This window comes from Neophocaena asiaeorientalis, unplaced genomic scaffold, assembly GCF_003031525.2.
Source record: "Neophocaena asiaeorientalis asiaeorientalis breed wild unplaced genomic scaffold, Neophocaena_asiaeorientalis_V1.1 scaffold19, whole genome shotgun sequence".
NCBI classification, from domain to species: Eukaryota; Metazoa; Chordata; class Mammalia; order Artiodactyla; family Phocoenidae; genus Neophocaena; species Neophocaena asiaeorientalis.
In genome coordinates this window covers 6,395,978-6,408,307 of record NW_020173388.1, presented here as the reverse complement: position 1 = coordinate 6,408,307, position 12,330 = coordinate 6,395,978, and the positions used below count along the sequence as shown (strand labels likewise).

The 12,330-nt window shown below is 38.5% G+C and overlaps 1 protein-coding gene across 1 annotated transcript in view; it reads right to left on the bottom strand.

Moving 5' to 3' along the window:
* SCFD2 (sec1 family domain containing 2) overlaps positions 1-12,330 on the bottom strand; it is a 394,218-nt gene that overhangs the window by 340,010 nt on the left and 41,878 nt on the right. Inside the window, exon 3 of the mRNA XM_024746720.1 lies at positions 6,848-6,975. Within this exon, the coding sequence (XP_024602488.1) occupies positions 6,848-6,975 (128 nt within the window). The remainder of the gene's footprint in view (positions 1-6,847; positions 6,976-12,330) is intronic.

Sequence of the window (12,330 nt, the reverse complement as noted above, 5' to 3'; positions counted from 1 at the left end):
TGGGTAACTGAAAGGTAAACGAGAACTCCAAGGTATCATGCAGGCAGCAACTGTTGGAAGGAGCTACCACCAGTAGGATGGAAGAAACACAGAGGCTGGAATTATACCTCTTGAGAACAGAGTGCTACTTGGCTAGGCTGGTACCTCTGAGGAGAGGGTGCCATGAAGCTGGTTCTGCAAGTACTGGAAGAACTGCAAACTGGATTCAGTTGCTCCCACAGGAAGGACCTGTCACTGCTGGGGTGAAGAAGTGTTGCTGGCATGACACTGAAAAGCAGAAGCAGAATCCACAGGCAGCAGGGGGAAAGAGGCAAGTTGCTTCTTCCCCTTCCAGCCTTGCAGTTTCCCTCTGGCACCCCTCATCAGTGTAGCCCACCAGGAAGCCAGCTGAAGAGAAGAATGCGGTCTGCACAGTGCCAGCCCCAGCACCGCAGAGCAGAAGGGTGGGTTGAGATCTGGGGAGGGGGGGATGAGTACCAAATTGACAAGACTACTGGGAGGATTAAATGAAACAAACTATGTAAACTTGTTATAATGCCTGAAACAAAGTAGCTCTCCGATAAAAGTCAATTCCCTTCCTCATTCCCCAAACTGTGGCAAGAGCTAATACATGAAGACAAGGGTATGTGAGAGTTCAACAGTGCATGTTCCCTATGAGGCATCCAGATTTTCTTATCTCTTATCAATTACCATATATCAAATGGTACGTTAGTCTTATTAGGTTTTAACCTATCCATTTTGTAAAGTTTCACAATCTCCACACCCAGTTCACACATGCACGTACACATGGATGTGTATGCATACATGTTCCCCTTAATCTCAAACAAAATTCTCCACAATGAAGGCAAAAGATATAAATGTGATCAAAACACAGAACTGGATGAACTCAATACCAATAGTAGGAAGCAGAGTACTCTCAATAATGTTGAAAAAAGTATACATCGAATAAAACTTTAGTGTTTTGATTTAAGCTATTTTTCAAAGCCGTAAAAGTAGGAAATGATAGTGGGTGTGGCATTGGTGGGAAGCAAAAATCACTAATTTCATCTGGGACTTCATTAAGAGAAGTATGGTGTCCAAAAAGAGGCAAAGAACAACACATCTTTACTCAGCTCTGGACATCACATTTTAGGATGGACATTAACAAACTAGAACTTTGTCAGTGGCTCAGAACTAGAAAATGTGTCGGTTTAAAGGCTAGTCTTTTCACAAATGGTTGAAAACACTCATCACATTTCATTTGGAAGAGAGACACTGATGGTGATTATGTGGAGCTAACACTCCAGTGCTGCCAAACAAGGAGAGTAAATTCAGAAGCTTCACAACGCAATGGATCAGATTATCATCTGGAAACGTAGCTCGAGAGATTTTCCTGTAAAAGTGTGACCTGAGGAAAAGCAATTTGAGTGGATGGGTGAAGCATGAGGCGAGAAGTCAGAAATATTTCTATAAATAGCATGCTAAGGCGTTGGGACACTATCTTCAGGCAATGGGGAACCATCAAAGGGTTTTAGACAGAGGAATGGCACAACCGTATCTGTGTCTGTGGCTCTGTAGCCGCTCCCCCCCCCCCCCCCCCCCCTTCCCATTTCAGATACCTCCCCCCCCCCACCCCCAGTAGTTTGATTCCTGATACAGAAGTCAGACAGACCTGGGTTGTATCCTGGCTGGGCCCAGGTAGAAGGTAGAAAATACACCAGTTATTTGAGCAGAGAAAATTTAACATACAGAATTGTTAACTGGGTAACTGAAAGGTAAACGAGAACTCCAAGGTATCATGCAGGCAGCAACTGTTGGAAGGAGCTACCACCAGTAGGATGGAAGAAACACAGAGGCTGGAATTATACCTCTTGAGAACAGAGTGCTACTTGGCTAGGCTGGTACCTCTGAGGAGAGGGTGCCATGAAGCTGGTTCTGCAAGTACTGGAAGAACTGCAAACTGGATTCAGTTGCTCCCACAGGAAGGACCTGTCACTGCTGGGGTGAAGAAGTGTTGCTGGCATGACACTGAAAAGCAGAAGCAGAATCCACAGGCAGCAGGGGGAAAGAGGCAAGTTGCTTCTTCCCCTTCCAGCCTTGCAGTTTCCCTCTGGCACCCCTCATCAGTGTAGCCCACCAGGAAGCCAGCTGAAGAGAAGAATGCGGTCTGCACAGTGCCAGCCCCAGCACCGCAGAGCAGAAGGGTGGGTTGAGATCTGGGGAGGGGGGGATGAGTACCAAATTGACAAGACTACTGGGAGGATTAAATGAAACAAACTATGTAAACTTGTTATAATGCCTGAAACAAAGTAGCTCTCCGATAAAAGTCAATTCCCTTCCTCATTCCCCAAACTGTGGCAAGAGCTAATACATGAAGACAAGGGTATGTGAGAGTTCAACAGTGCATGTTCCCTATGAGGCATCCAGATTTTCTTATCTCTTATCAATTACCATATATCAAATGGTACGTTAGTCTTATTAGGTTTTAACCTATCCATTTTGTAAAGTTTCACAATCTCCACACCCAGTTCACACATGCACGTACACATGGATGTGTATGCATACATGTTCCCCTTAATCTCAAACAAAATTCTCCACAATGAAGGCAAAAGATATAAATGTGATCAAAACACAGAACTGGATGAACTCAATACCAATAGTAGGAAGCAGAGTACTCTCAATAATGTTGAAAAAAGTATACATCGAATAAAACTTTAGTGTTTTGATTTAAGCTATTTTTCAAAGCCGTAAAAGTAGGAAATGATAGTGGGTGTGGCATTGGTGGGAAGCAAAAATTACTAATTTCATCTGGGACTTCATTAAGAGAAGTATGGTGTCCAAAAAGAGGCAAAGAACAACACATCTTTACTCAGCTCTGGACATCACATTTTAGGATGGACATTAACAAACTAGAACTTTGTCAGTGGCTCAGAACTAGAAAATGTGTCGGTTTAAAGGCTAGTCTTTTCACAAATGGTTGAAAACACTCATCACATTTCATTTGGAAGAGAGACACTGATGGTGATTATGTGGAGCTAACACTCCAGTGCTGCCAAACAAGGAGAGTAAATTCAGAAGCTTCACAACGCAATGGATCAGATTATCATCTGGAAACGTAGCTCGAGAGATTTTCCTGTAAAAGTGTGACCACAGAGGCTTGGGAATCCCAAATACAGCCAAGGTGATTTGGGGGGTGAACAGAGTCAGGGAAGAGGTAATAACTAAGCTGAAAATGGAAAAACTATTTAGAATTCTGCTTAAAGAAAGAATGCGTTATCAAAAGGGAAATATTCAGCGTAAAGGCTAGAAAAGGACAACTTAAGTGGAAAGAATGAATTGGTACATTTCCAAGAAAGAAAGGGGGAAATCATCTAATTTGATTTGTTTGTTTTGATTTTACAACCCTCTTATAATATAGTTTCCCATGTAGATTTCCCCATAGATAGAATATAACTGCAGCACACCAATTCCAGTTTGCCTGAAAATCATAATCTTCACTCTGCTCAGAGCTTTCTTTCTCCTTCAAAATTCCAGGAAATAGTTTCCCCATTTTTATGGATAAATAAATTGAAATTTGGCTAATAAGTAGCAGAACTGTGATTCACCTCCATGTGTAACTGACTTTGCACTCCATCACAATCAGGAGAGCCGGAAGTCCCAGAAAACAGAGAGAGATGTACAAGAAAGTGGTGACAATCTGGTAGTGAATATCGCAAAGAAATGAAGAAGAATGAGGGCTGAGAAAAACGCCCTTATATTTAGTAGCCCAGAGGACTTGTCAGCAAAAAAGTACCAGAAGCCAGACTACACTAGATTAATAAGCAAGAAAATAGTAAAGAAACAGGCGTTGAGCATAGAATACTTTTTCAAAAAATCTGGCTGCAGAACAAAGAACAGTGTCATAAAGAGATCTGTTTCACTTTAGCCCTAATAGGCTCTTTCTGCCAGCCATTAAATATAGCCACTCTGCAGAGAGCTATGGGAAAACCGGTGAAGATCCCCCAATCACAGTGTCAGTCCAGAGGAACAGATTCTCTGTAAATGGAGAGATTGAGATGGGCATCTTACTCTGTGAGTGAATATTTTGGGTCCAAACAAATGGGTTTCTTAGAGTCCATTTGTTTTTTACTTTCAGAATACATTTTCCATGATGAAAAGCCAGTGGGAAAAATACAATTCAGTTTACAATGTTTTAAAAAACCACTCTTCTGGAACATATATGTTTAGTTAACTGACAATTTAATAACAATCTCTTGGAAAGAAGGCATATGTTTATATGTGAAATGATAAAATGAATTTTTTTCTTTCTTTCGGCAATTCAACTTTTTTCCCCTAAGAGAATGATGTTTATTTCTCTTGGTGCTCATGATGTTTTAATATTAACTTACCTTTTACTGAGAAATTTTATATAATGGGATCCCTCCCAGTGATTTTAAATATAAGAAAAGTCTTCAATCTAGAATTAAAATATCTGTTTAATGTCTCAAAAATACCAGAAGCCTCTATCACAGTCAGAAAAATGTGTACTTCAGTAGAATTTACAGCAGGGGTTGAGAGAACAGTGCATAGTTTAAAGTACATTTCATAGCTTTAAATGCTGCTAGAAAAAGCATTCCAGCCATCTAGGATATCAGAGCATGATTTTTCTTTTTATAATGATAAGCAGATTTCAAATATCAATGTTTTATTATGTTTAAATTCCAGCCCTTTTCCTTACTGTTCATAGTTATGTATCTGTTGGTATATGGAAATGAGACACACCAGAAATTCTGACCAGTGATATGAAGCAGAAATGCATAGCCACAGTGTGTTATCTTTTACTAAATTATAGTTGGCACACAGATAGAATAAGATTTGGGCCAATCTTTTTGGTCCTTCTTACAACAAAGTTGGCTAACAATTGTCTGATTCTTTCCTTCTTTTTTATTTTTCCTCTCCTCACCCTCCCCCGTGTCTGGAGCTTGGGGATAAATCAAACCATCTTATCTAAAATTTTTTTGGTTGACAGAAAACTCAAATATTTAAATTGAATTCCTTATGGGGCTACCCGCTTTTTTTTTTTTCCTGGCTCTGATTATTTTTAAAAGATACAGAGCTTTAGAAATGTAAAGTGTTTTGATCTTTCAAGAGTCCTGCATTGATTGAGAAATAAAAACTGATTTATGCTCTGTGATAGCATCATAAGGTTTTATCACTGAAATGCAATATAAATTAACCTTATCACCCAGACCCTTTGCGCATTCCTACTTTTCTCTATTCATGATGTGAATTAGTCCTTATTTCAACATATTCACAGATAAGGAAATATTTTAGGTAAACATATGTTATTAATGTGTACCTATAACTGTGGAAAGAAGAGAAAAGGAAAGAAAAAAGGAAAGGAAAGGAAGAAAGAAAGAAAGAGAGAGGGGAGGGAGGGAGGAAGGAGAGAAAGATACAAGAATTATAGTCGAACGCCAGGATGATCTCAAAGAAACAACTTTATTTCTACTTCAAAACAACATGTAGGACTCTGGCCTTGGTTGTATGAAGTTAGGATAATTTTATAAATAAAAAGCATATTCTCTCACATTAGAATGTCTAGATTTGAATTCCAGTCCTACTCCTTATCAGATGTATGGGTTTGGGCAACTTAATTTTTCTCTATTCCAGCTTCTTTATTTGAAAAATGGGATACTCATAGCACCCGTCTCAGAATTACAGTGAAGATTAAATAACACATGTAAAGAGTTAGAAGAAAACCTGGCACATCATACGTGCTCAACAAATGTTAGTTATCTTCACTTTTCTTATCACCCTTCATGTTCCTTAAAGCCCTCATATATAATCACCTAAGACACTGAAAGTTATGATTTTTGTTCATATTATGACCCTCTAATTTTTTTCCTTCTAGGTTCATCCACATTCTTTTACTTCCAAAATTTTGTTCTTCTATTTCAACTTGACAGTTTGATTTTTTTTGTACTCATTAGGAATCAAGAATTTGGGTGAGAAATCTCAGCAAGAAAAATTTACCCATCTAGTAAAATGTACTAATATCTATTGGATACCTAAGAGCAGATTATAAGAGAAACCTTATTTTTTAAATAGAGAAATAAACTTTTATAAGTTTCCAGAAATAAATTCTACCTATTAAAACCAGATTCAATATCCATATTTAAATATTTCCATACTAATAAAATTATTTAATTTAAAAAGGGTAAAACCCCAGATCCCTTTTCTCCAATAAAAACATTAGTTCTCCGACTTTTTAATCCAAAGAAAAAAGCCATTTAAAATTTAAATTCCATTGCAGCCCCATTTTTCTAATACTAAGGACAAAGCTCCATGTGAAAAAAAAAAGGAAATAAGGAAAATCAGGCATTTCATACTGTGGTGAAGAAGGGGTAACACTGATGTGACCACACAATCGGCAGACCACTTTAAGGGTGAGAGGCCGGGACAGAACATGTCCATCTCCTCAACTGATTTGTCAGCACGGTCATTCATTCATCAAGTCTAAACTAATAAGCAATCACTTCTCCACAGTAAGTGTGGAGGTGGGGGCAGGGGTGTAGGAGTGGGACAGAATGAAGGGGAGGAAGTTCAGACCAATTTTGAGAGTTCTGGATCAAATAACTAACAACATGATGCCTTGTAAGCAAGGACTCTGTTGGCCTTCCCAAAGTTGAGTCTAAGAAAAGAGCTCACGGTTGAGCCCCGAGGGCATGTGTATAAATTCCTTCCCTACTCTTTCATCAGTTTACAAATGTCTTCAATACTTTTACCTAGATGCCATGCTGGCTAGGTCGGCCCACAGATCAGAGCAGACTTAAATGAACTTCCTCAGAGCCGGCGGTCACTGTCTGTGGGTAAGAGGATAACTTACCCATACTCATCTTGATTGGCAGGTTTTCTCTGCTTGCTGCTTCCACTAGATGTCTCCGGACTTCCATCACTGCCTCTTTGTGCTTGGTGTTCAATAAGGCTTCCCACAGGGCTTTGGCTGCGGGGTCACTGCAATAAAACCACAGAAAGAGCTTTAGGGTAAATTTCTACTGGATAACGGAAAGGGCGGCGAGCAAAATAATTTCTTAAGCCTCTTTTCTGAGTACTAATGTAGTTCTTCCCACTGACAGTTTTAAGTATTAGGATTAAATAAAGAACATCTCACCCATTCTAATCAGCACAAAATATTGAGAAATTAAGGAAACAATAAAATCAAGCCACCTAAAAGGGGGGGCATGCTGTGCTATGAGAAGTATGGGAAAACTGTATGACTTTTTTTTTTGAGAATTTGCACTTAAAAGTATTTCAGAGTATAACTGAACATTGCTAGAGTAACATATAAATGTTATGTAAGCCAAAATTAAATACATGTCCAAAAATGATGTATCAATGATTACAAGCATATAAATTTCAGGTAATGTACTTGTCTGAGAAACAGAAGGCAATCAGCAATGAGAATTTCTATTCAAAAATTACTCAACAGAATTCCTAACAAGTAGATTTCCTAGTGAATGACAATCAGGAATTAGGCTGTGAAACGATGGTCTTAAGTAGCCCACTTTGGGCCTTGGGTTAGAAGGACGGCACTGACAAAGCCCTTACAATTAACCGTTGATAAGAGCACGAAGCAGGGCATTATGCAGGGTCTCATCTGGGCTCACTTCTCCAACAGCCCTCTGTCTCACCCAACGTGCCACATCCCCACTATAAATGAGTACAGTGTTCTTTCCGGAAGATCTCTGCATGTAGCCAAGTATACACATTTGTAGTAATGTTTTAAAAACTGAGTACAAAGAAACAAAGATGACTTCTTTCCCTTTTTAAGGACATTTTCCTCTACTTAAAGCTCCAGAAACACCTCCTACTATCCAGTTAGCAATAGTTTAAAAATTAATACATTGTTTAAAGTTTTATCTTAAAAGTTGTATCTAATAAGATATTACTTTAGCTCTAAAATTATACCTAATAAGGTTTACCTTTCACATTTGAATTTGATTCGGAATGATGTCTTTCAGACTGAGTTTAATGTCTGACACATAATAAAAACTACTACTTAAAGAAAGGTTATTATTATCATCTATTTTTTCTGCGTTAACTAACATCACTGCTCAACATATTCCACTTCTTTTGATCTGACCAAAACTGTCATCATTAATATTAAAACTAATATTCTAAGTTTAATTTAAATGAGCAGGTAACTGCATGCCAAGTCCTATTCTCCGTGGTTGGAATATAGAACAAAACAGGGCAAAAGCTTTCAATGATTTATTGTCTGGAAGAAGAGACAGACATGTAAGCAAAGTTGCTCCATGCTAAGGTGGAAGGGGAGAGGCAGTAGAAGTAAGTGTAAAAGAGACGGTGGGAGCTACTCTAGGAGGGCCCTGCCTTCCTTGCCAAGGCTTGTTGACTTCAGTCTGTAAGTGATGAGCAGCCAATCAACATGAGATTGATTTCACTTTCTGAGAAGGGTAGCAGAGTTCAGCAGTCACGAACAAAGTCTTTATCATCACTCAAAACTAGGTCTATACTTATAAGTGGAATCTAAAAAATAATACAAATGAGTCTATTTACAAAACAGAAACAGACCCACAAACATAGAAAACAAACTTATGGTTACCAAAGGGGAAAGGGAAGAGGGGGAGAGATAAAATAGGACTATGGGATTAACAGATACACACCACTATATATAAAATAGATAAGCAACAAGGATTTACATATTGCACAGGGAACAACATTCAAAAACTTGTAATAACTTATAATGGAAAATAATCTGAAAATATATATATATATATATATATATAACTGAATCACTTTGCTGTACATCTGAAACTAACACAATACTGTAAATCAACTACACTACAATAAGAAAAAAAAATTCTTTTCAAAGCTAGGTCTATTTGCTATGGGGCTTTGGGAGAGTTACTTAATTTCTCTAAAGCTCTGAAGGCAATGGAGAACCACTGAGGAATTTTGAGCAGGGGAGGTACACTCCTCCCAGTTTCCCAAATTTATGGTCTACAATCATTCCCTACTTTTATTATCCAAAGCACCCCAAGCCACAGGGATTTCTTCTATACTCTCAACTCTACATACAGAACCTCTAGAGTAGAACTTTACTGCCGCCCTCTTTTCCACGAGAATAATACAGTGTCTCCAAGATCACAGTATGTCAGCTAATGCTGTGGTTGCCCCATCAGACTACTGTAATGGTTAAAATATGGGTCCTGGGGTCAGATAAATCTGAGTTCAAATCCCACCGTTCTCCCTTCACCCACAGCAGCTCCATGGCCCCTTTGAGCCTCCGCAGGCACTCCAAGCACAGGGAACTCTTTCCCTCCTTTGCCAGGAATGCTCTTCCTACCAACGTCCCTCTCTCTCTTCAGATGTCTGCTGAGATGTCACCCTCACCACCCGTGTAAAAGAGTAACGACAGCCCACCCCAGCAATTTATTCCAGCATACCCTTCTCCCTCACACGGTTTTAGTGTCCTGCATAATTCGTATTACCATCTGATTCATTCTATGTTTCCATGTTTCTCTGTTTCTTGTTTAGCTCCCTTATGGAACGTAAAGTCCTTCTATGAAAGCAGAGATTTTTTTATACTCATTGCTAATTCCCCACGACCTAGAATAGGGCCAGGTACACTCAACAAATACTGAATGAACAAACAATGCTTGCTAGTTGCATAACCTCATGCGTGTAACTAATCCTCTCTTTTCCTCTGTTTTCTCATCTGTGAGATGGAAGTAACACAGTGACCACCTCACAGGGCGGTTGAGGGTTAAATAAGATAACGCACAGAAAGCACTCTCCTGATTCACAGTAAACGCGAGGAGTTGTGTGGTGGTGGTGGTTGTTACTATTATTACTATTGCCGTGAAAGATACTGTCTTAAAATTCAATATGCTCAAGGGTTTGTAATATATTAAATGAATCCACTTATATTGTGTATGTTTTTCATACAATCTCGATTTGTTCACGTATACTGAAGTCACCTGGGACTTGTACTCTCAGGTTCTTTTCTATTAAAACATTAAGAAGAAATATATAGTTTACATGGTCTCTGACACCGATGTGGAGCCAGGTCACGAAAATTGCTTTGTCGATATAAACAATTCTGATTGTCTAGATACGACAGTTGCTAATGTCTACTTTCTCTCCAAATCAGTTTTCTGAACATATACCCCCGCATTACACATGGTCATTTAAAGTTTACCAAGCTAACATTCATGGACTAATTCTGGTTCTCTGAAAAATCAGCACTGAAGAAGATCAAAGTCATACTTACCGGCAGCTCTGCTGTGTCCTGCGCCCACTTCTTCACTAAGTCATTCTTACTGCTGCTTGGTGGCTTACACATGTACTCCTGTATCTGCATCTGAGTTGAGCTCAGGAGTTAATCACTGCCTTTCTCTAATACCCTCATAAAAGTTGATCCAATAGACATTTCACACTATTGAAGTTCCACATGAAATCATGTGAAACTTGGACACACGAGGTCCAATTTTATAAGTCAAGGAAAGTTCACTGAAATTCACACTATAATTATGACAGTATATTTTATATAATTCTCTATCCTCTCCAAACTAGTTTCCTAATGAGGGAATAAGCAATGCACAGAGGGCTATCACAAAAGGGTCAGTGCACTAGTGGTAGCAGCACTGTAGGCTGGTAGAAGCATGGGTTCTGGAACCCAACCACGAAGGGTTCTGGCTCTCCCACTTGCTGGCTCTATGACCCTGGCAGAGTTAATTAACCTGTCTATACATGTTTCTTCCTCTCTTGTCTGGGGATGATAATAGTACTTATTCAGTGGGTTGTTATGAGAAATGAATGTGCTAGTATATCTAAAGACCTAGGACAATGCCTAGCGCATAATAAGTGCCCAATAAACACAGCAGCAGCAGCAGCAGTAGTAGTAATAAAAAGATCCATGGTCAACAGACAGCAGAAAGTAACACAACATTGTAAAGCAACTATGCTCCAATAAAAAAATTTTTTAATAAAATAAATCACTAAGATTTCTAGGAAAAAAAATAACAGACATAGAGAACAGACTTGTGGTTCCCAAGGGGGAGGGGGGTGGGGATGGGACGGACTGGGAGTTCGGGATTAGCAGATGCAAACTGTTATATATAATGGATAAACAACACTGTACAGCACAGTCCTACTGTATAGCACAGGGAACTATACTCAATATCCTATAATAAACCATAATGAAAAAGAATATGAAAAAGAATGTATATATAGATGTATAACTGAGTCCCTTTGCTATACAGCAGAAATTAACAACATTGTAAATCAACTATACTTCATTTAAATTTTTTAAAACATCAGTGGTCAGGATCTTTTCATAAGATATATAGAAAGAAGCCTGTTTTAGAAGTACATTAGTCTCTTCCACATACTTACATACACATATGGATAACCACTGTCAGTAGGTTCATTTTCTAACATGAAAAGGTCAACAACATATAATGCAGAATTCATAATGAAACACATTAAGTCCAACTCAAGCAATTGCCCTACATAAGACAGTTTGATGTGAAGAATTCTGATTTTCAGGAATAAAATAAGAAACTTTACTACAGATTAGAGAATCAAAGCTACAGGGAGTTAGAGTTTTTTGTACAAAAATTTTTAAGCAATGACGTTGGTGCCAGCTTCTTACCTCATCAATTTAATCCTGAAAATCTGTAGACTGCACACTACAAGACATTTTAAAACTACAATTGTTACTTTTATGAGGAGTTCAGGTTCTATAAATATTTCCAGACTGACTTACAAAGTGGATGTACAACTTATGGGGTAGAAGTGAACATCAGAAGTAATGTTAATCATCTTTACATCTTCAGCAGGATGCTACCTAACCCAACACAAACAAATGTAAATCTATTTCTAGTTTTTGAAGGCATCTAAAAAAAATCTTATAATATGCCTGAGAAAAACACTACAGCTTCAAACAAATCAAATTGTTATTAGATACTATTTATACCTAATCTAAACTCTGTGCTCTACTGTAAACCTACTTCATCTTGCTTAGTCTTTTAGCCTTTTCTCTTAAATTCAGGAACAGCTGGACAACATCTTTTTAATAATTCGGCCCACCCAAAAACAATTTCTTTTTTTCATGGCTGACTTAAGGAAGAGTTTTTAAAGGTAAATAAAATATAATATTAAAAAATACCGTTAAATACCATCACTACATTCCATTTTAGAAGCATTTCAGAGTTAACAAAACAAGTTCTTAGGTCTCACGTGACCCTCACCTCATGAGCTAAGCCAATATCACTGCCCCAACTTAAAGAGCCTCAGAGGGACTTCCCTGGTGGCGCAGTGGTTAAGAATCCGCCTGCCAATGCA